The 22686-nt window shown below is 61.0% G+C and overlaps 1 protein-coding gene across 1 annotated transcript in view; it reads right to left on the bottom strand.

The window, feature by feature from the left end:
- Window positions 1–22686, bottom strand: part of DNAH1 (dynein axonemal heavy chain 1) — a 73537-nt gene that overhangs the window by 26354 nt on the left and 24497 nt on the right. Inside the window, exons 9-36 of the mRNA XM_057486850.1 lie at window positions 19998–20155; window positions 19018–19229; window positions 18130–18428; window positions 16763–16913; window positions 15925–16118; window positions 15611–15836; window positions 15014–15133; window positions 14524–14606; window positions 13481–13622; window positions 12833–12988; window positions 12259–12457; window positions 11926–12179; window positions 11233–11445; window positions 9637–9801; window positions 9067–9188; window positions 8876–8981; window positions 8171–8350; window positions 7414–7554; window positions 7058–7221; window positions 6727–6840; window positions 5798–5986; window positions 5417–5522; window positions 4635–4748; window positions 4191–4340; window positions 2767–2853; window positions 2485–2671; window positions 411–502; window positions 160–314 (exon numbers count right to left, since the gene is read on the bottom strand). Coding sequence (XP_057342833.1) covers window positions 160–314; window positions 411–502; window positions 2485–2671; window positions 2767–2853; window positions 4191–4340; window positions 4635–4748; window positions 5417–5522; window positions 5798–5986; window positions 6727–6840; window positions 7058–7221; window positions 7414–7554; window positions 8171–8350; window positions 8876–8981; window positions 9067–9188; window positions 9637–9801; window positions 11233–11445; window positions 11926–12179; window positions 12259–12457; window positions 12833–12988; window positions 13481–13622; window positions 14524–14606; window positions 15014–15133; window positions 15611–15836; window positions 15925–16118; window positions 16763–16913; window positions 18130–18428; window positions 19018–19229; window positions 19998–20155 — 4479 coding nt within the window. The remainder of the gene's footprint in view (window positions 1–159; window positions 315–410; window positions 503–2484; window positions 2672–2766; window positions 2854–4190; window positions 4341–4634; window positions 4749–5416; window positions 5523–5797; window positions 5987–6726; window positions 6841–7057; window positions 7222–7413; window positions 7555–8170; window positions 8351–8875; window positions 8982–9066; window positions 9189–9636; window positions 9802–11232; window positions 11446–11925; window positions 12180–12258; window positions 12458–12832; window positions 12989–13480; window positions 13623–14523; window positions 14607–15013; window positions 15134–15610; window positions 15837–15924; window positions 16119–16762; window positions 16914–18129; window positions 18429–19017; window positions 19230–19997; window positions 20156–22686) is intronic.

Consider the following 22686-nt stretch of genomic DNA (forward strand, 5'->3'; position numbering starts at 1 on the left):
GGTCGCTTAGTGAGGACCTGCCGTGGTGGCCGGGGGCCAGCATCTGCTTCCAGAGGCGGAGCTGCCGACCTCCAGTGGGCTGAGGGAGGGAGAGGGGCCCACAGCCTCCAGAGGCCCGGGATCAGGGCGGTCCCCAGAGGCAGCTCAGGGGCCACTCACCACTCGTGGGTGAGCAGGTCGAACTCCCCATACAGCTGGCCCATGGTGACGGACTTGGGGTTGAGCACGTGGTAGCTGACGGCCTCGTACACGCCGCCGCTGGTGGACGGCTGCCCTGCCAGCATCGTCATGGCTGCAGCTAGGACCCTGTAACACTGGGGGAGGCAGCCTGACTGAGCCTCCCGGCTCCCTGGAGGGCAGGGCTGAAGCGGGCTGCAGGCCAAGCGGGCTGTCCGCCTGGCTCCACTTACACTACTCTTGCCCGAGCCTGTGGGCCCGACGAGCATGAGGCCGTGCCGCACCACCGTGGTCTCGTAGAGCTGGATGCACTTGGTCAGGAAGCCTGGAGGACACAGCAGAGCACCCGGGGGTCAGGGTACTGGCTTGCCAAGAGACCCCAGGAAGTGAGGACAGTGGCAGTCCTCACGGGAAGAGCAGGAGCAGCCCTCAGCACGGGAGGAGCTCTCTGCCAACAGCCAGCCAACATTTCCACTGTGACTGTCACTCCCTAACATCCACTGGGCAGGTGTCCAGCAGCACCGGCCTGCTCAGTGTCAGCTGTGCCGGGCCCCAGAAAAAACTTCAGCCCGGAGCTACTGCCCAGCCTGCCGAGAGCACCGCCCCGAGTCAGTGCTGGCCGTTGAGAGGCAGACCCCAGGCACAGGGTCCTGGGGCCAGCCAGGAGCTCTGACCGAGACCAGAGCTGCAGGGAAGGTGGCACAGACCCGCACGAGGAGGGAAGCCTGGAGTGGGGGCAGGGGGTGGGGGCTGCAGCACTGCAGGTCTAGGGGTCCTGCCACAGGGACAGGGCCCGATTATTCAGGGGAAGCAAAGCTGCCCCAAGGGCAAGGGGAGAGAAGAGTTGTTTGAGGCTTCATTCCACAAGCCTGCTGAGGCCTGCGAGGCGAGAGGTGGCCTTAGAGCCACGCAGGGAATGACGAGCAGCAGAGGACACAGGGGAGGCCTCAAAGCACAGCAGGCCTGGCCCCAAAGGAGGCTGGGGTGGCCGGAGACTCCCGCCACCCGACAAAGGACAGGCCAGGAGGCGCAGGAGAGCTAAGGGTCAGAAGGGTAAGAGCTCAGGCAGCATGGCCACGGGGCGGCTGGGCTGAGGCCCCCACCTCCTGTCTGGGAGGAGGGCTGGGAGGGTGCCCACTGGAGGGTGACTTCCCTTCCAGCAGCATGGTGGCCTTTGCAACAAGCAGTTCTGGCAAGGGTCCAAACGCTCCTGGGCACAGTGACGCTTGTCCCACAGGACATTCTGCATGTGGATGGAGCCCGTCTCCAAAGGCAGGGGCAGGGACAGGCTACACCTTGCCATCTCCTCGGCCAAGACAGAAAGCCCATTCCCGCCAAGCAAGTGAGGATAACGGGGGGCAGCAGACCCAGGGGCTGCTCCTCACCAGGGACAGGGTGGCACCTGCTTCCCCAGTGTGAAAGAATAGCCATATATAGCTGTCTCGGCCCCACTTCTGGCACAGAGCTCCCAAGACTCGGTGATTGCCTGAGTGCCAGGTCCATCTTCTATGCTAATGAGGTGGGTCTTGGTGGTGGGCTCCTGGGTGGGGGCTGGTCACCAGAAGGGCCAAATCATGATTAGAAGCTTGGCACTTTCATGCCCACTTCCCATTGTCTGGACAGGAGAGAGGGGCTGGCAGTGGAGTTAATTGCTGCTAATCCCAAAAGTACAAGCTTTGGAGAGCTGGGCACAGCCCCGTGCTAGGGGGATGCACCCCAGGCCATGAGCACAGACCAGTCCCTGCGTATCTCTTCTCCTGGCTGTTCATCGTACCCCTTACTACATAACAAGCCAGTGAACACAGGTGAGGGTCTCCCCCAGTTGTGAGAGCTGTTCTAGCAAATGATCAGGCCTGAGGAACCAAGTGGGCCAGGGGACATCTGATCTGTGGCCAGTCGTCCAGAAGCCGTGGGCACCATGGGAACCTGCCACTTGTGACTGGCATCTGAAGTGGGAGGTGTCTTCACTGCACCCTTAACCTGTGGGGTCTGGCTCATTCCAAGTAGCGTCGGAATTGAACTAAGTTACAGGACCCCCAGTGGGTGTCGGAGCAGTGGTCAGGGTGGGCAAAGGGTGCACATCTGGTGGCAGAAGTCCTGCAAGGGGGCAGGAGGACGGGTTTTCCTAGACAGCCGTCACTTGAAGGGTTCCCGTGGGCACAGGGCTGTGCCACCTGCCCTCCCCCTGGGCTGCTTGGCAAAAAGCCCAGCCGGTGGCCCACTTGCCAGCATGTGGCACCCTGAGGCTCGGCAGCCCTGCCTGCCACCTGCCCTGGAGCCAGCCCTCCTCAGTCGCCTCGGGCTCACCATCCACGTCCTGCAGGTTGCTCTTCTCGCAGGCCCCACGGATGGCCTTGTCCAGGATGCCGTAATCAGTCCCCTCCTCCTTGATGGTGGGGAACAGGTCGCAGACAATCCCCGAGAAGAGCTTGAGGTCCTCCTGCAGGAACTTGGGCACATTCACGTCTCGGATGGCCCGGAGGCAGATGAGCTCCTGCAGCAGAGGCCGTGGAGCTGTTAGACTGGCCAAGCCAGACAACTCCAGCCATGCTGGAGCCCTGCTCCCCGACATGCCCAGAGGGAGCTCACCTCGTTCATGCTGGGGTGTTCTCGCTTCAGGTTCCCGGCCGCCGAGATCACGGTCTTCACAGCCCTCATCCCGAAGTCATAGTGGTCCTGTCACCGGCATACGGGAGGAGGGGTGGGTAGACACAGTCCCTCTCGGGGCTTCTGCCTGGAACACCCTGCCTCCCACCTGGTACCTGGCCCACGGCTTCCCCTGCAGGCCTCTGCGACCACCTGCGTGCCCCCACTACCAGGGTCCTCCAGTGGCCTCTCCTTTGCCAGGTTACTTGTTCTCACCCCTGCTTGGCTCTCAGACCCTTGGGGTCGATCAGGGCTAAATCCCTGGGGCAGAGCACCAGAGTAAGGAGGTGCTCGTGCCTTGTTTCATTGCAAACATGAATGGAGGAGTTTCCTGTCTGCCCCCAGCGGGTCAGCCTCCATGGCTTTCGAGCTTCCTTCTAGCATTCTCTCAGAACATCTCCCCGGACCCGCCCTGTCGGCCCGGCCACCGGCTCTGCTGCTCTGCATTATGCAGCAGGTGTGCTGCAAACGGCCACGTCTAGTGCTCTGCTCTCTGACAGTAAGAGTCATGTCTGGACCTGACCCACAGGCCAGCACATTTCCCGGATATCCTGGACTTGGAGCTGGGTGAACAGTCTGGGCTTGACTCTAGGTCATGGCCACCTGGGAAGGGTTGAGTGCAATTCCAGAACCACATGGTGAAGGTGAAAGTGAAAGGTTGAAAGTGGAAGGTTGGGTGTGCGAGGTGCGAGCACCCTGGGCAACTGTGGTGGACAGTCACTGCTTCTCCCAGTAACAGATGGCATCCCTCCAGCCTGCGGGTTTCAGTGGCCCACCCCGCCGACCTAAGGCAGTGCGGTTTCCCTCTGGCCGTGGCAATTCGTGTTTGTGCACAGCAGGTCACCCAGAGAGGGCCCATGAGGGTGATACCAGGGACTTTTTCTGGACCTATTTGGAAAAAGAAACTAAGCTGGAAGCATGTAGTCCCAGAGGTGGGGCTCATCTCTGCCACCGCAAGACAGCGCCGGCCTGAGAATGGAGCCAAACGGGAAAGCCGTCCACCCTGCCAGCACCTATTCCAACAGTGTCTGTGCTGGAACCGGGGCTCAGCCCCGAGGGGAAGGCCCACGGTGGTGGGAGGCTCGGGGTGGGGGGACTGGTGTCCCACTCCTGCTCCCCAGCCTGAGGTTGTGTGGCTCCTGGCCTCCTAAGGGCTGACCCTCCCTCGCACCTGAACAGCCCAGGTGGACACCTGCTCCCACTCCAGCTCCAGCTCCCTCCCATGTGCTGCGTGAGCCTCGCCAGGCTCTCAGCTGCTTAGGACCTCGGTGTTCTCAGCTGAGCATGAGGATGTAATTCCTTTTCCATGGGTCACTGGGGACAGGCAGCAGCTCTGAGCCTGGAACCTGGCTGGGGCAGGGCCTCACCTGGGAGCTGAGCTGCTCGGAGGACAGCTTGAAGGTGGTTGTGATCTTCTTGGCCAGCACACTGGCCTCGTTGAAGCCAAAGGAGTAGAGGGAGATCTCGGCAATCATGGCGTAATCCGGGACCATCATGGCCACAGGCCGGAAGAGCGCCTGGGGCACGTGGTGTGCATGTGGAGGGGAGGCGGACCTCCTCTCCCAGAGCACCACCCACCCTCCGGACTGGGATGTGCAGAACGCAGCCTCTGTGCTCTCCTCCCCCACTGCTGCTCGGATTCGCCTCGGCACCACGCCTGCCATGCTGAGGCTCACACTCCCGAGCAGGACCACTCTGCCCGTTAGATTCTGTCCCTTGACTGGGCCTGCCCTCCGACTTCTCCCAAGCCCTGAGGACGAGCCTGGGGCCTCCTCTCCGTGGCTGGGCGGGCCTCCTGGACCTGAACTCACCTTCAGGTTATCGGGCAGCTCAGTGCGGCCGGCGTATCCCGGGTTCATGGTGATGAACACGGCGCAGGAAGGCACGAGCGGGATCTCAACGCCTTCGAACACAAAGCGCTCCACCTAGAGGGAAAGGTCCGGCTCACCGCCCCTCTCCGTGTGGGCCTCTGTCCCACTGCTGCCCCTGTCCTGGCTATGGCTGGCCTGCCTGCCCTGGACCCTTATCGTGGGCTGACTACCCTCTCAGGAGCTGGCCTTAGGCCTGGGGTTCCAGGGGCCCTTCAGGCCTCGGCTGCCTGAGGTGGTCTATTTCCTGATCCCCACTCCTTCCACCCCTGACATTGATTTTCCCTCAACCTGGGCAAGTTCAGCTCTGACCAGGACCCAGAGCCCTACTGGGTAGCGCTGGGGCACCTGCCAGATTCCAGCTCTTGTCCCCAGAAGAAGGTCTCTGAATACTCTGAGAGGAAGAATGAGTGGCTGGGCTTTCCATAAGGTCTGGATGTGGGGAGGAACCCCTTCACCCACCGCAGCTCAGCCTGGGCGCTGTCCCAGAGTGCGGTGAGGGTGTGGGCGCCCTGCCTGGCGACAAGAACCCCCAGGGGCAGCTGTACAAAGTGGGGGAGTGCCAGTCCCCAGTCCCCCGTGAGATGAGAGGGCCGGGCTCAGGGAAGCCTGAGAGCCTGGCTTCTCACCCTGCCGGCATGGGGTCATGTGGCAGCATGGGCACGGCGGGCACTGTGGTGAGTGGTAGCCTTGGGGAGGCATGGGGTGGCAGCCCCGAGGCTCACCCGCTGTTGCTGTGCCTTCTGAATGGTGGTGATCTGCTGAGCCACCACAGACAGCACCTCGACATCGATGCGGTTGAACTCGTCGAAGCAGGCCCAGGCCCCAGCACTAAGTGAGGGGAGGGCACCAGCAGTGTGAGCACAGAGCCCACCTGGCGCCTCCAGGCCGACTGCGGGGGAGGAAGCCCTCCACAGCGATCCCTTGCAGCTCGGCCACAACCCCACGGCCTGCCACCCCACCCAGGTGCCTGCCCGGAGCGGAGCCTCTGACTCCTGTGAGCCCGTCCTGTCTCCTCCTCCATCCTGTGAGGCTCCTCTCTGGCCATGTCCCTGGGGGAGCTCTGCCTTCCTACCCCCCTGTGCCGCCCTCGCGCCCAGCCTCACCTGGCCAGGCCCTTGAAGAACTTGCCCATGGCCATGAAGTCGAGCTGGTCAGAGCAGTTGAACACAACAGTCTGGATGGCCAGCGCCTTGCCCAGGTCTTTGGTGGTTTCAGTTTTCCCTGTGCCAGCTGGGCCAGCTGGGGCGCCCCCAAACTTGAGGTGCAGGGCCCCAGTCAGGGTCAGGTAGCACCTACAGGAGTGAGAGGAGGCAGGCATGTGTCATGCACCTTCCTCAGGATTTACACACACACAGGGAGGGAGAGCCTTCCCCCTTTAGGCCCCGTGGGTGGGGCCTCAGTGGGCAGCTCCTGGCCCTGTCTCCCCTCGGGGGTCCAGGTGTGCCCAGCACAGGCTGCTGGGGTCAGGATTGGAGCCAGCCACCTGCCAAGTGCTTCCTTCCCTAACCCCATGGCCCTGCAGAATTTTGTTCAGGAACCTGCAGGGATGGCCAACCTGAGGCCATACCACGTTCGTATTCAAAACCCAAGTTGAAAATCTAGCTGCTACTAACTATGGAAATGGGTGATTGCTGTAGAAGAGAACTGTGCACTTTATGACAGGCCTCACCCATTAGTTCTCTCAAGATCAATTCCTCTGGCACATTCAAAGAAATACCTGATAAAATTACTAAAGCTCACATCCATTAGATGCTCCCTGAGAGCTTTATGCATTAGCTCATGAAACTCTCACAACTCCAACTCCCTAAGGAGGCAGCAGAGGAAATTAAGGCACAGAGAGTTTATCCCCTGCCCATGGCTCCTCAGGGCAGGCAGAGCTGGTTTTGAACCCACAGCCCATGCTCCTAGCCCTGCACTGCTTTGCTGGACTGGCTCGTCACGGGCTGACTGCGCCCTGTGGTCCCTGGACTCCTGGGCTAGCTGGAGCTGGAGGGAGGGTCCTAGTGGGTGGGAGGTGAGGAGGGGGCCTCACCTGTCGGTGAGGGGTGTGATCACCAGCCTCCCGCTATTGCCTAGGTACTCGTAACCATAGATGAACTCAGCATTCACGGCCCGGATGGACAGGTTGTTATTCGCCCAGTAGTACCTGGCATGGCAAGGAGATCAGTTCCCAGGCTATGGGGACCCCTGGCCACTGGGTAGGGTAGGGGGCTGAGGAGAGGTGTTTCTTTTGGGTTCTCCCACCAGCTTGTCCCAAAGCCGTGGGGGCCGGGGCCAGCCTGCTGCGGACTGCCCCACCCTCGCCCCTCCTGTTGCTGCCCCAGCCCCGTTCACAGTCAGGCCAGGGACCCCTGCATCCTCACCTCAGCTGGGAGATCCATTCGAAGTCACTCACACTGGCCACACTCTCCCGGATCAGCTTGCTCACCACATCCTTGGCGTGGACCTCAATGACAATCAGTGCCGACAGCACGGCCCGCTGCATGCGAGACAGCTTCCCCCTCACGAGGGTCACCAGGTCACTGAGCTGCACAAGTCAGGGGACACCATCAGAGATCAGCATGGTCACACTCAGGTAGGCTCCCTGCCCCTTGCACAGGTGGTGGGCTTCTGCCAGGATCGACCCCTCCATCCTGGGGGTTCTGATGGTCTGGGATGCACTGAGCTCTCTCAGTGTGGAGGATGTGCAGAGAACTGATGATGACCCCCTGCCTCCCACCTGCTGGGTGAGCTGGGGGAACAGCTGGTCACTGAGGCTGCTGGCCTCCAGGGCTTCTGCCACCTCCATGGTCCAGTATGTCTGGCACCCAGCAATGGTCACCTGGCCAGGCCAGTTCAGAACCCATCGGGTCCTGGGCATCTGGGAAGAAAACACAGGCAGGTTGACCCAGGCAGCTGCCAGCCCTAACCCTGCAGCTTTGCCTGCACTTCTGGGCTCAAGTTGTTAATTCCACTTAAGCAGAGAAGCCCTTAAACTCGGCTACTGGGAACTGGGCAGTCTTCACTTCCTCAGCAGAGGAGGCCCTGAAGCAGAGGGGTGGAGGCCCAGGATGGCGGGGACACAGTGCTGGGGGTGGGGGCCCTGGGGGTGGGAGCCCAGGATCGGGGATACAGTCCAGGGTTCAAATGCCAACTGCCACAGTGGATCACACGTCTTTAGGCAGAAAACATCTCTGAGCTGACTGGCTAAGGCTGAACTCCCAGGCCAGCTGCTGAGTCTGGGCCAAGAGAGGGAATGTGGGGGAAGGCCCAGCATGGGGCTTCGGTGCACAGCGAGCCCCCGAAACATCAAAACAGGGACTGAGTGTCGTTAGGAGAAAGTCTTGCTTTCCAGAGCATGTTTGCACATTCTGCCCTGAGCAGGCCTCAAGGACTCCTGCCCCTGGAGACCCCAGCAGTCAAGGCTACAACCTGAGGAAGAGGCAGGCAGACGGCCCAGCCCCAGCGGGGCAGCGGGGGCCAGGGGGCGTGCTCACCGTGGGGTAGGCCTTAATGGCCCTCTCAATGATGTCCCGCATGCTGGCCTTCATGCCGTGCTCCACCCCCCGCAGCCAGTCCTCCATGTTGCCGGACGGGTAGATGGAGGCGGACAGCTCTACCTCCTCCCCTTCGGCTGAGTACATGTGCGTGATCTCCAGGTCCTCCTGGAACAGCAGCTGGGGGTGAGGGGAATCAGGGTTACCCCAGGCGTGCCCGCAGGCCCCACCTACTGCAGCCCAGTGCTGACCCCAACCTGCCCTCCACCTTCCGAAGGGAGCTCGCGTCAGGGGCCCCTCCAGAGCTCATGCCTTGGCTGGGCCTTCCCTCACTGTGTGCAGGCAGGGGGGTCTGCCTCTGCCTCATCCCTGCCTGTGGCCCATTCAGGCCACATGCTTGTCCCCCTCCTTCACAGGCCAGTGTGGCCTCCCTTGTAGGTGAGGATAAGGACAAGGACAGGAGTTCCTGGCCTCGAGTTGCTCAACCCATCGGGCACCTCAGTGTTCCGGGGGACAGAGCTTCCCCGGATGACTGGACGTCATCCAGTTCTGAGCTGGGCGTCCTGAAGCTGACCTTCCTCTCCAGGCCAGGAACCTCAATAACTTGCTGCCTCATTTCCTGCCACAGGGACCTGGTGAGAGGAGGGCTATCTGCTCTGGGAAGGTGCCCCTGCTCCCAGCCCTGAACCCCAGGCTGCTACCCACCCGGGCGATATTCTCGAAGCACTTGCGAAGGTGGGGCTGCACAGCTGTGGGGTCCTTCGTTTGGGACAAGATCTCGAGGAGTTCATCGTCTGACAGGAAGTAGAATCTGCCAGGGGGTGGAGGAGTGGGTCCCTGCGGCCAGCCTTGTGAGCTGGCACTGACAGAGTGGGCAAGGGCCAGGCAGCGCCCACCTGGGGAAGGCACTCCGTTTGGTCTCCAGGTACTCGCTGAGGCCCTTTTGCACCATGTCCAGCAGCTTGTTGCAGTCCCGCAGACTGTCCAGCAGCCTCTGGTCAGAGCACACATTGATTACCTGCGTGGCCCAGGCCAGAGAGAGATGGGAAGTGAGCACGGTCCAACTGGGAGGCAGCAAGGTGGGCTCAGAGGGCACCCCCACCAGCCAGAGACCCTCAGTGTGGGGCCTGGGAAGGAAGGGGGTTGGGAAAGCCAAGTGCTGCATCCAGCACTCCTGTCCCACAGAAAAAAGTCTATGGTCAAAAAAATTAGGGCAAAACAAAGCCAAGCAGTATGATTTTTTTTTTCTGCAGGACTTGTCAGGGCCTTTAAAATGCTAATATGGACTGCAAATCCAAGAGGAATACTATCAACTATTCCGTTTCTCAGGAAGGGAGAGCCCACTCAGGGACACAGGCCAAGACCAAAGCCTTAGACGTGTCCTCCAATCTTTCTCAGTCGGGAGGCTGTGCACAGTGTGGTCGGGGCCCTCAGCGGTCCCAGCCATGCGTCCCGGGGGAGCTCGCCTCCCGGCTCTCGTAGGCATTCCTCATGATCTTTCTCCAGATCCGCTCCATCGTCTGGTAGCGCTTGCTCTCCACGGGCAGCTGCTGGTTGATGTCCTCGGAGCTGAAGATGGGCTCCAGGTAGAGCCAGGACCGCTGGCAGTCCAGCCACCGCTCTAGCACCTCCTGGATGGGGCATGGATGGTCAGGGACTGGAGTCCAAACTGGGTCCTGTCCCTCACGACCCAGATGTTTCACCTCACGGGACTGCTGGCTGGAACACTGGGCACCAGAGCCAGTACCTGGGGAAATTCCCAGAATGCTGTCAGTCACAGGGCTCCAGGGCGCAAAGAGGCTGCACGGATGCCTGCCCTCCAGGGAAACCCCAAGCTCCCCACAGGACGCCCTTGCCTCCAGCAGAGCTGGGGAGCCACTCTTTCCCCGCAAGAGGCTGCACACAGACCAATGAGCTGTGAAGTAGCAGGAAAAGAGCCAGTGCACGGAGATCAAAGCAGTCTCCTTCCCGGGAGGACTTCAGGTCTGTGACCCTGGGATTCCCTAGGCTGGAGATCCCCAAAATATGCTTGAAACATCAGTCCAAGAGTGAGACAGCTTCAAAACAGGCCACTTTCCCTTCTGCCTCCAAACTCCCTTGTCAGGATTTACATTTGGTCTTTTCCTATTAAAGCAAACTCATCCATTCATTCATTTATTCAGCTTCTTCCTCAAGAGATATGTGTCATGTCCTGCTCTGTGCCAGGCACATGTGGGCACCAGGAGAAACACAGGGAATAGGATGTGGTCGCCGCCTTGAAGAGCCCACAGTCCACTAAACGTCCAGCTCTGCCTTGGAATCACCAAGCGCCTGATGTGTGCCATGCTCCGTAGGAGGCACCGCCAAGGGCCCCGACAGGCACAGCCTGCGGGCAGGTACAAGGGAAGCTGGGAGGGCTGCCTGACGCTGGGCCTTGGGGGAGAGGGAAGGTGGAAGTCTCAGGGCAGCATGAGAAAAGAGGGAGACGGGGACAACAGTGACAGTCAGGCATCTCAGGGTGATCCTGCGAGTGTGCAAACCGACTACCCATTCCTGGCATCTGGCCTTCATGGGTGGTTTCTACGCAGCTCCCAGGAAGGCCCCGGGAAGGAGCTGTCTGAATCACACATAGGCCTGACCTCAGGACAATCCTCTGCCCCTCTGCAGACCCCTGCCTGTGGCACTGAGAGCTGAAGACAGGAAATCTTCAGTGCCCTGGCCCCCTCATCCCGAGCCAGCAAGTGAGGCCCAGGGCAGAGCAGGAGAGGGCCTTGAGGAGCCCAGGGCGTGGTGGAGTCCAGCCCAAAAGTTCCGAGACTGCAGGTCCCAGTTGTCCCAAGCCCAGGCAGCCCTGCAAGGTCCATGGGCAGCTCTCACAGCCCAACTCCGCCACAGGTTGGGAAACAGTTCCAAGCTGCCCCCCAGCAGAGAGAGCATATCCCATTCTGTTGCCTCCTCTGAATGAGGGGCCCATCAGATGACTGGGAGCTGCACAACCCAGGCAAGGCACCCCAATGCTCGGAGACCCTGGACACCACAGAGGAGAGGTGCACGAGGGCAGGGCAGGGCCAAGGAGGGCCCACCTGGGTCAGCTTCAGCTTGCTCTCCCAGGAGTTGATGCGCTGCTCAAAGGGCTTCTTGTAGGGAGAGAAGGACATGCTCTGGGTCATGACAATGTGGTCGTCCAGCAGCTGCGAGGCCTCGTCGGGGCTCTTGAGGATATAGGTATCCGTCTCCTTGTAGGGCACCACGTTGAACAGGATGGTCGACCATTCCTTCTCCATCTTGTCCAGGGCCTGGGGTAGGGGGTTGTCAGGCCAGGTCCCGGCAGCCCTGGACCTTCATGGGCCCCTCTGGCAAATACTCTCAGCTTGTCTGGTCAGCAAATTCCCCACAGGCCCCTCTGACTGCATGGCTGAGTGGCTCTCACATGTGCGCTGCATGCATACAAGATGCATGTGCGTGTGGGAGGCAGCCAAGGTGCCAGGCAGGCCCTTGCTGGTTGCTGAACCTCTCTGAGCCTTAATTTGCTCTTAATTATGAGGGCAGTGCTACCAGCTCCTTCCTGGGAGAGGACATACCTCGAGAGGAGTAACCGAGTGTGACAGGGATGCTGGACGCTGCGCCAAGCCCACCACACTGTTAACTCATGGAAGAGAATGCACCCCAGCCCCTGGGACTGCTGAATGGCCCCGGGGGACAGAGCCCAGCACTGTCCTCCTCCCCATCGGGCAGAGCCTGCACGGGGCAGGGCAGGCCTGCTGGTGGCTGCCCACCTGCTCAATGGCATACTCCTTGCCGGCCACCTCGGCCACTTTGCTGATGTTCTCGATGTGATCCTGCAGGTTCATCTCGAGGCAGCGAGCGAAGGTCAGGTTCGCCTTGGGCCTGACATTAATGTTGATCTCATTGGATAGCATGTCCCAGTGCCGGGTCTGCATGCCAGGGTTGCGCAGCCCCTGGATCAGCGGGATGTATGGCTTGAACTCCTCGATGCGGGCCCGGATGTCTAAGGCCACGTCCTGGCAGGCTGCCGGGCAGGGCAGGCAGGAATGAGAAGCAGCCAGCACAGGAGAGGAAGGAAGGGCTAGGCCAGCTTGGCTGCCTACCTGGGATGTCCTTGAACTGCTTCACACACTTGTGCATGGTCTTAAAGGACTCGGTGACATTCTTCTCCAGCTGCTCAGCATCAATGGCTGACAGAGGGTCGTTCATCCAGCTCTCAGACCAGCGCAGCCAGTCAGAGGCTGTGGTCCAGAGGTCCAGGTAGGGCTGAAACTCCTTCACCATCTGGGTCAGCTTGTCATACTGCAAGGGCAGAAGAGCAGGGCTGTCTGGGGAGCCCCCCATGCTGCTCCTTCTTGGGCCGGGCCCTCTCTGCCTCCTTGCACTGGCTGCCGTCCCTGATCCTGACCCCATGGCCTCAGGCCTGCCCTCTCTTCTGCCTGCCCCACACAGGCTCTGGGCCCTGAGTGGCTGAGCAAAGCCTGCACTGACCGTCAGGCCTCCTGTCTGTTCCAGCCAGGCTCCTGGCCCCGAGGGCCAGGGGTGGGTTTTCTCTCTGCAGCCTGTTTAGCCCTGCCCCTCAAATGCCAGCGCCCTGCCACCTAGGGTTTGGATGTGTCCATAGATGCTGGGGCCCTTCCTCAAGCCCAGGGGTCGGGTACACCGCAGGAGGCCTACGCTTGTGGTGGGCAAGCCAAAGATGCGCTCGCGGTTGTTGTAGAGAGCAGCCAGCTGCTGGCAGTCCTTCAGCTGCTTCTTGACCCGCCGCACCTCGTTGGCGATCTCGTGCGCTCGCAGAACCTCCATGTGGGTGGAGAAGCCAGCTACCACCAGCTGTGGGCCAAGGAGCACGAGGTCAGGGGCCTCAGTGGCCCCACCCATGCTCAGCACCCCATACACCCAGGAAGCCCTAGGCCCCCAGGATCCCTTCCCAGTTCCAGGTTGAGTAGGCTCCTGGCCTGTCACAGGCAGGCCAACTGCCCTGTGGGAACACAGTGAGATTGGAGAAAGACCCAGTGCCCTAGGCACTGTGCGCATTGCCTACCAGGGCAGGGGAGACAGAATGAAGAGGTGGGGTCCTTTGCCGCCCAGGCACCCCTCCAGCCTTTCAGTTCAATCCGGTAGCCATTTGTTCACTCATCCACCAATTCACCCATCAAACACTAACACCACCTCCTGCAGGCCTGAGGTGAGCCCCGCCCTGGAGAGTGCATATTTGTGCGGGCGGGCGTGTGTGCGCATGTGTGCATGTGGGCGGGCATGTGCGTGTGCATGCATGCTGGCCTGGCAGAGAGCACATCGTAGTGGAGCCCTCAGCAGCCGCACCTGCAGCCCCTCCAGCTTCTCCTGGAAGTTGTTCTGATCCATGATCTGGATTCTGCGGAACTTATCCTCTTCTTCCACATGCTGTTGCCGCACCACCTCCACCTGCCCCAGGAGCTTAGAAGGCCAGTTGGTGGCGGCCCACCTGGGAGGGGCAGCAGTGGGGTGGGGGAGTATCCCAGCTGCGATCAGCAGGTGGGTGGGGCAGGCAGGGAATCCCGTCTGAGCTGGGCAAATGCGTCCCAGGCATAGGCTGGGAGGCAGCTGTTGGCACATCGGGGTGCGGGCCTGCCTGGCAGAGGAGGCCATCCCTGCCCTGGGGATGCAGATCCAGTGTGCCCTGTACAGTGATGGGGCCCGGGGGAGCAATGTCCAAAATGAGAGGAGTGAGGCTGAGCTCCCTCTTACACCCCAGGGTCTGGAGGGGCTGCCGCTCAGAGGAGGCAGAGTGATAGCCTCTAGTCTGCAACGCCTTGGTGACCAACCAGGGCCACCAGGCCAGCTCCCCTCTCCCTGGAAGATGTGGGCATTCAGGGATTCCACCTGCAGGTGGCTTGGGAGCGCCAATGCTGGGGGCCACCTTCACCAGGGTGCTCTGTGAAGCCAGCGCTGTGGCTCCCGGCCTGGGCTCCCAGGAGACAGTGCTGGCCTCCCCCAGGCCCTGGCATCCTGGAGGCACCTCAGTAGGGGGTCTCTGCAGCCTCAGCCAGGCAGCTCCCGCCTGAGGCTGCTACCCATGAGGCCTTCCCTTGGCGTGCCCAAGGACAACAAAGAGCCACAGTCACAAACAAGGGGACCTAGGCCGGGGCAAACAGGTGTGTCTGACTGACAACGCGATAGGGTCTCTAGGCCAACAGGCCCAAATGACGTCCTCCTGCCCAACTGGACACCTGGCTCTGGAGCCATGGCCTCTGGCATCTTCAAAAGGCATTTCTGGTGTGGCTGCACAGCCTGTAGCCACTAGGATACTTGAATAGAGCCGCTGCAGCACCTGCCTTTCACCTCTGCTCCCTGCCACCTGGGGTGGAGACCAATCTCCCACTCACTTGTCATTGAAGTCTTCCGTGCTAAGGTTGTAAAGGAATTCGTCCATGACCTGGTAGTCTTCCATGACCTTCACAATCCGTTCCTGCACAGACAGATGTAAGAGCTGCCGGAGTGCCCAGAGGAGGCGTTGACTGGGACTGAGCTCCCCAAGTGGTTAGGAGCTAAGGAGAGGCTGCTCTCTTCCAGACAGGGGAGGCCAGGGGTGGAGAAGAAGGCATGGGGTGCCAGGCCAGCATTGGGCTCAGGGCTGCAAGAGCCATGGCCACCACACCTCCAGCTCCAGCCCCTAACCGATACTTTCCGCCCTCCTGACTTCCTGAACAGCCCAGCTCTGAGCCCCCACCCGCACCCAGCCTTATAACCCTCCTCGCCACCTGTCCTCTGTGCATCTACCTCCCCCAAACCCCTTGCCCCTGACCTCCTGCCCCTGCTGGCCCCCAGCACCCAAACAGCAGCCCCATGCCCCCCAGGTTCCGTGCGCCTCCTCACCTCCAGCCCCACCAGCTTCTCAGGGATGCCCTTCATCCAATCGCGAAGGTCAGCCAACTCCTCAATGCTGTTGGGCTTCTCGTAGATCTTGCGGCTGATGCTGTGGAACCCTTCACAGATCTGCCGTAGGAGGAGGGTGCTGGAGAGGCCGCATGCCCTCGCTTGCCCTCCCTGGGGCCTGCTGCTCCTCCTCCACCCCACCACATCCTGCAGCCAGCTCACTGGGCAGCCGGGCCTTGTGGTAGGAGGAGGGCATCACCTGGCCCACTTTCCCCAGCCCTCTGCACCCAGCTGACACACACTCCAGACCTCTCGGGCCTCTTAGCTCCCTGAAATGACCCACCCCAGGAGGTCCTCGTGAGCAGTTCCCAGATCTTTACAAGTCTAGGGAAGGAGGCGGCAGCTCCCACTTCCTGGGACTTCCCATAGGGGACAGCTCCCCACAGATAGATAGGGCCAAGTCACAATGACTTTCAGAGCCTTCCACTGGGCTGGGCATCTGCAGACAGCCCTGCTCCTGTCTGGGGACAACTTGCCCACATACATGAGGGTGGGTGTGTCACTGCAGCCACTGGGGCTGGGCGAGAGGGCACGTACATCATACACCTCCTTGTGCAGATTCTTGGCCAGGATGTCCAGCATGGAAGTGGCCAGGGCCTTGCACTTCTTGGATAGGCTCTGCTTGACGTTGTCAACATTGATGTAGAAGGGCCCAATGATGATGCTGCTAGGCAGCGAGCTGTCCAGGACCTCTTTCTCCTGCAGGTGAGTGAGTACCACCCGCCGCACCTCCTCAGCCGATGGGCACTGCGTCTGGTAGGCCCTGTGGACGGCGGGCACAGGAGGGGCTGAGGGCATGAGCGGGTGGGCGGGGTCGCACAGACAGTGCAGACACAGATGCAGGCACGCACTTGAGGAAGGTGGTGACGTCGTTGTTGTTCAGCTCCAGGTACTTTCTGTACTCCCTGGCGTAGGCCTGCAGGGGGACCAAGGCCTGCCGCACAGCATTGGCGACCGTGCCACGTAGCTCCTCCACCAGCGGCTCGTGAAGCCCCACAGACTCCAGCAGGGGGTTGCCGCTGATGAAGATGTCCTCCATCACCAGCTGTGGAGTCAAGCCCAGGCCTGAGAGTGGATGTGCCATGGGGCAGGAGGGTGGGAGGGCTGGAGGCGTGACCCAAGGCTGAGTGGCAGCAGTGTGGCATGGTGGGGTAGAGGTGAGGGTTTGCTGTGGTGCCTCTTGGAGGGGACCCAGGACTAATACAGGGGCGGCATCTTCCTCTGCCTATGCCTGCCTCAGTCGAGAGCCAAGGGAAGGAGCAGACAGGGTGACCAGCAAGGGGTGGGGGAGACGGCTGGAGCTACAGAGGAATGGGCTGGGCATGGCAGGGGTGTGAGTGGGGATTTCTGACAAGGGCTCCCAAGTGTGGAGGTCAGTGTGTCCACATGTTAGCTAAAGAGACAGGTCAGGTGCTGGGTGGGATCTGGGGAAGACATGCTGTGGTGGGAGTGGACGAGTGAGCCCTGGTGGAAACACAGGTCTGACACCCAGCAACGGTGTGACCTTAGGCTGAACTGCTCCAAGCCTGACTCATGGGCATGTTGATGGTCTCCAGTTCAGCTCTCGGTGAGGAATGAATGAGGTATTCCAGTACTAACAGTGCTGAGCACACGGCCAGCCAGGTGGGGGCCCACGGAAAGGCTGCACTGCTCTAGCACAGGTGCCCGGGCTTCAAGCTACAGCTGTACCTTCTCCAGCTGGGGCACCGCGTGGGTGGCCAGGATGCCCTTGTCAAAGAGGTTGAGCAGAGATGTCTCAAACTGCTCCAGCGGTGTGCTGTAGTGCACCCCCGAGCTGTCCAGCACCAGGTCCACGGTGAACAGGGGGTTCTTCCGGGGCCTGCAGGGGGGGGTGGTCAGGCTGACCGTGGACAGGGTCTGGGGAGACCCGGCCCTCTGCCCTTCCTGCCAGCATGATGGCTCTTGAGCTTCTCCAATTGCCTCCTCCCTCCTCCCAGAAAACTCCAAGTTACCAGAGAGGAAGACTTACACCAGCCAAACAGGCTCCTCCATTTCTGCCACTCACCCAAAGATCTGTGGGCCCCAGGGACAGGGAGGAGCCCCACTCAGTCCTAAGGTCATCAGGGCATGTTGGCTGGACCCTGGGCCCTCAGGCGCCCTCACTCTCCCTAGATGCCCACCATCCTTGGCTTCATATGCCCACTACATGTCAACAACCCTCAAGCGTGGATCCCAGCTGGGTCTATGATCTGGATTGCCAACCACCTGCCCCCTGGACCTCTAATGGTTATCTCAAACATCCCACGTCCCCTGACTCCCTCCAGCTCCCCAGGGCTCGGGATGGCCCCTGCAATCAGCCTGGTCTCCTAACACCCTTCTGCATCCAGGCCCCACAGCACTACTGCCCACACACTGCCCCACCATGTCCCCACCCCTCAGCACTTGTCTAGACAACGGCAAGAGCCTTGGTCGGACTTCTCTTCTGCCTCACTTGTCCCCACAAATCCAGAGCACCATTTTGGAATGTAAATCATATGGTTAACCCCTGCGATGGCTGCTGACCACCCTTAGAATAAGTCTGGCCCCAACAATGACCCCAGGAGGCCCGCGTGCTCTGGCCTGGTCCCTGCGGCCTCTCCCACAGGCATCCTGGCCAGCCTCCCCACCCTCCCACTCCAGCCACACCTGCTGGCCCTTCCTCCCTTGACAGCCCTTTAGGCCTCTTGCGCTCCGGCCCCTCCACCTGGTGCACCTCCCCTGTGTCTCCTCAGGCCTCAGGTCTTGACTCAGATGCCACCTCTCCCTGGCACAGCCCCTGCCAAGACTGCCGATGACTGTTCACCTGCATGCGTCCCCCTGTGAAAGCAGCCGCCGGCCGCCCTGCTCCCCTGGAACCCACACGGCTTAGGGCAAGTGCTCCTTTAGGTCCCCAGGAGAAACTCAAGTCAGAGCCTGTGAGGTGCCACCCGGCAGCTGGGGTGGGAGCCGGGCTCTCCGAAGGGCTGCCCTGGTCGCCACCCCAGCAGCTGTAGCCCCTGGGGGCCTGGCAAGGAACAGCTGCGGGACACCAGGTGCCTCGCCCAGCAGGGCCCCACCTGTAGGGGCTGTTGATGTGGTCCTCGCCCCAGGCCATGTCCCGCGGGCAGTGCAGCACACTGCAGCAGGCCTCGCTGATGCAATGGGCAAAGCTGCTTAGTGAGTCCTGCACCAGAAAGCGCAGCGAGTCCTGCAGCATGTACTTGATGAGCTCCATCAGCCGGCGCAGCTTGGATGTGAGGTACACCTCCCAGCTGGCCTCGTACAGGTTGTACCAGCCCTTGCTCATGTCGCGTAGGCTGCTGCGCATGGCCACCTTGAGCATGCTCACCCAGCTGTCCTTGAGGAACATCTGCACCTGGAATGGCCAGGGGGCATCACACAACCACCCAGCCTGCACCCGCGGCCGCCACGCTCAGGGTTCCAGGCGCTGGGGCACTGCAGCAGCATCAGGAGCAGATGCCCACAGAAGGACCTGCCCTGCCGCAACTTACTGCCGAGCCCCACTCACCCATGCCCTCCTGTGACCCCGGGATCTCAGGGCTGAGAGGGAGGGGCAGAAGCAGGCCACGGGGGAGAGGCAGGGAGTGGGGAATGAGGCAGAGACACGAGCTCTTCTTGGCCACCGGCGCCTGTCTCCAGGGGGGCCACACCCCTCCTCCCTCACAGTCCAATCCTCAGGCAGGTGTGCCGCACATGGGGCTCCTGCTCCCCTTTCTGAGACAAGGGGTCTGCTTCAGAGGCCACCAGGGTTGGACGGAAAGAGACTGCAAGGGAAGCCTACCTGGCCATCCTCTCCAGCGATGAGCCACCCCGAGGCACCCACCCCACCTCCCGCAAGGTCTGGGAGGAGCAGGTCTGCTTTTCAGATGGAGCTGGGGCCCCTGGCCTGTGCCTGTCAGCTGCAAGTCTCTGGCTGCCGCCCCCTGTGCCTGCTGCCCACGCACCTGGGAAAAGGTCTGCAACTGGATCTGCTCAAACTCTTCCAGGCGGCTGGACTTGGAGAGGCTTGAGTGGAACAGGGACATGGTGGTCACCTTGTTGCACTCGGCTCGCACCTTGCTGAGGGCCATTATGACCTCCGGCTGCATGAGCAGGGACGCGAAGGTGAAGTCCTCCCTCTGCTCGCGGAAAGGGTACTCAGGGACAGTCACCAGCCCTGTGGGGGTGGGGGCCAAGCGCCAGTGTCAGTTTGCCTGGGGCATGCCGGATGAGGACAATCTACAGGGTGCTGAAGGAGGCACGTAACTCCCGCCTCCTCTGCAGTAGAGACACCATGTCCCCAGATGCCCTCGTCTCCCACAGCCTGCCGGAGTGGCCCTAAGGCCTAGCAGCAAGGTACCTGCTCTGGGGTGAGTGAATGCCCTCCAGTACCCTCTGGATGCACCTAGGGGTGAGAACTTCGGATTCCGTCCCCTCCTGCTCACTCTGCACACAACCCCAGGGGCCTGCCCTGGAGCACTAAGGAAGCCGTTAGCACCAGGCCCCATGTCCACACCCCACCGGGCTCTGGCACTTCACGGAAGCTGGGTCCAGGCAACGGAAGGAGCAGGGAGGGGGAGCCCAAAGCAAAGGGGCCAGAGGACCAGCGGCCTCCCCTGAGAAGGCACCGAGTCAGTGCTAAACGACCCTTGCTACTGGAGGAAGGCAGAGCCAGGTGTCCCTAGGGCGGGCACCCAGAACTCTGTGACCCTCTCCTGAACAGCTGCCTTCCTGGCACATGCTAGCCTGGCTCCTACCTGATCAGTCTGTCCGTCTGCTCTCTTTAAAGAAGGCTTTCCCGCACCTCACCCCCAACCTGCCCAGCTCTCCAGGCAGTGGGGAAGAAGGGGAATGTGGGGACGGGGCAGGTTCAGAGACGACCCTAGAGGGAGGACTCTGGCCCAGTGGACAGCCATGGGGCCTGCCTTTGCCCAACCACCCTCACCTTGGTTGGGCACCTTCTCCTCCTCCTTCTGAGGCAGGGTCACGTAGGAGAATGTGTTGGGCTGGGAGGAGATGACCCGGTCAAAGTTCATCTTGTTCATGCTGCGCTCGTAGTCCAGGTTCACCTCCCTGGAGAGGCTGCTGAGGTGCCCCAGAAACCTGCCCATGGGGACCGAGGTGGGGCAGTCAGGGCCACCCTGTTGCCTCAGCCCACATCTGCCTGTTTGGCTTCTCACCTCCCGATGGTACCACTGTCCTGCCTGCACCCCACCCCTGCCCGTTCCAATCCACTCCCACAAGACTCAAATTTGATCACATCCTATCCTTCTCTTGCTTAAAATCCATTCCTGGGTCTTTTGGATGCTAGGATAAGCCAAAGCACTTCCTGGAACCCGAGAGGCCCTACAGGCTGGCCCTGCCCTCCCCACAGGCCCTTCCCTGCCCACACCCCCAGCTCTAGCCACCAGCAGCCTTCGAGTCCCTCCTGAAGGCACCAAGCTCCCTCTCACCTCACAGCCCTTGCACACACCATGCCCTCTGGCTGCCACAGTCTTCCAGCCCCTATTTCAGCCTGACCAGCTCAGCTCCTCCCTTGGGGTTCTGTCCCGGGCATCTTTTGCCCTCTCTAGATGAGGGCAGGCCCCATTTATGCCCCCAAAGGGCTTCCCCTGTCTCACCACCCCTGCATCCAGCTGGTCAGTGAGCACAGCGGGGAGCAGCGTTGATGCTATGTCTGGCTTGTGGTCATTTCTGCACAGGCTTGCTCAGGGCCTGGCATTGCAAGGGGCCCCCATTACACAGGTTTTGAATGCACACATAAAGGGATGAATGAAAGCCATGTCCATGGCTCCAAGTTGTACGTGACCAGCAGTGAAGGCCTTGGCAAGAGGTTAGCCATGTCACCCAGGAGGCCCTCTCTCCACAGGGGCACCCTTCTCCCAGGCCCTAGCCCACAGCTCTCTTTCTATGCTTCTCTGTTTCCCAGACAAGCAGGCTCAGCTCAAGTGCCACTTCCTCCAAGAAGCCATCCCCGACTTCCACCTCTTGGCTCTGGGCTGCAGCTACCCTCTGCATCTTTGCCTCCCTGGTTCTCACATCCCAGCTGGGACGTGACAGTCTGGCCATTCACTGCTGGAGCAGGAGTGGGCCCTCCATGCCTCAGGCTCCTCCCTGGAGCAGTGGGGGGCCGGTGCCCAGCAGGATCCCCCTGAGGGTCTGCTGGATAAACAGTGAGGCAGTGAAGATACTTCAAGTCGGCTGTGGGGTGTTCAGAGAGGCCTCTGGTAACCCACATTGGCTGCTCAGACACTGTCCAACAGCTCAGCCCCTTTGCAGCCTGGCCACCAGCCCCTGGCTCTGATGCTTTGTCCCTGATCAGCAGTGTGCCCATTTTCTGTTGCTGATGCCCACCCCGAGGAGCCCAGGGCAGGCCCCAGAGCAGTGGGCAGGGAGTCTGGGCCCGGAGCCACCAAAGGGCTGCCTGCTCGCTGCTCACAGCCGCCTACCACGCGGTAGCTCAGGGCTCTGCAGAGGACGCCGGTCACTGAGGCACACTTCCTTTTAGCAAATGTTTACTGGGTGCCTGCCATGTGCCAGCACTTGGAAGGCACTGAGAACTCAGGAGAACATGAGAGCTCAGACATCACGACTGGGCCCAAGGGTGGGTGACCCCCCAGCTGACCCCTAACCTGGGCTCAGATCTGGAGGCAGCAGGCAGGGTGGGCCTACACACCGTCCACACTCTCCTCACACAGGCAGATCCTGCAGGCATCTCCCTCATTCTCCCTGTTGTTCCACTTACCGGAACCCTCTCCTCCCCTTACTTCCAAATGTCAGCACCCAATGAGCCACCACCACCACTGCTGGCCACCTAAAGCAGCCCCTCCAGGACGCCCCTTATCCTACTCTGTCTTCACAATACCTGCCAGCTCCTCAAACCACTGAGCTTTTTCCCAGTCGGTCTGCCTGGTGAGACTGAGCCCAGAGGGCAGGCCCCTGTTGGGTGTACCCACCACCGTGCCCTGTGCCCGGCATAAAGCAAACTCGCCATGCATATGGCTGGCTCCCTGCTGTCCACCTCCGCCTGACTGCACCTCACTTCTGCTCCAGAACTCCCTCCGTTCTCACTGACTTGGGAGGTGCCGACACACCCCCAGCTCCTGGGCAGTCTCCCTAGTCTGAGCTGACAGAGGTGAGCTGGCCCTGACTGCTCCCTGAGTGAGGAGCGGGAAAGTGACCCAGTCATGACCAGTGACAGCTGCAGAGACATTAGATCAGGCTCTCTTGTTGTGTCTCCCTCAGGACATATGCTGTGGCATGTCATTCATGCCCCGGAGTCCCCACGGGGCAGAGGCTGGACTTAGACCACATCTCTGCCCAGCAGCCTCCTCTATCCAGTCCTGCCCCTTCACTCCCTGAGTGGACTTCATCACTAAATCCCTTACACAGGAACGCCCAGGAGAGGCTCTGCTGCTGGGAGTGGGGGCAGCGGCAGGACTCTGTGGTCGGGGCCTAGAGTGTGAAAGAGCTGCTGCCACCCAGCTGTAAGCTGGCACGCAATGGGGACATGGCCTGGTGTGCCAAGCCTGGAGTGCCCTGCACCAGACTTCTGGTATACGACAGTAGTGCATTTCCTGTCTAAGCCAAACTGAGCCCAGCATATGTGTTGCATAGAACCAAAAACATTCCAA

The sequence above is a fragment of the Manis pentadactyla genome, chromosome 1 (genome assembly GCF_030020395.1).
Source record: "Manis pentadactyla isolate mManPen7 chromosome 1, mManPen7.hap1, whole genome shotgun sequence".
NCBI classification, from domain to species: domain Eukaryota; kingdom Metazoa; phylum Chordata; class Mammalia; order Pholidota; family Manidae; genus Manis; species Manis pentadactyla.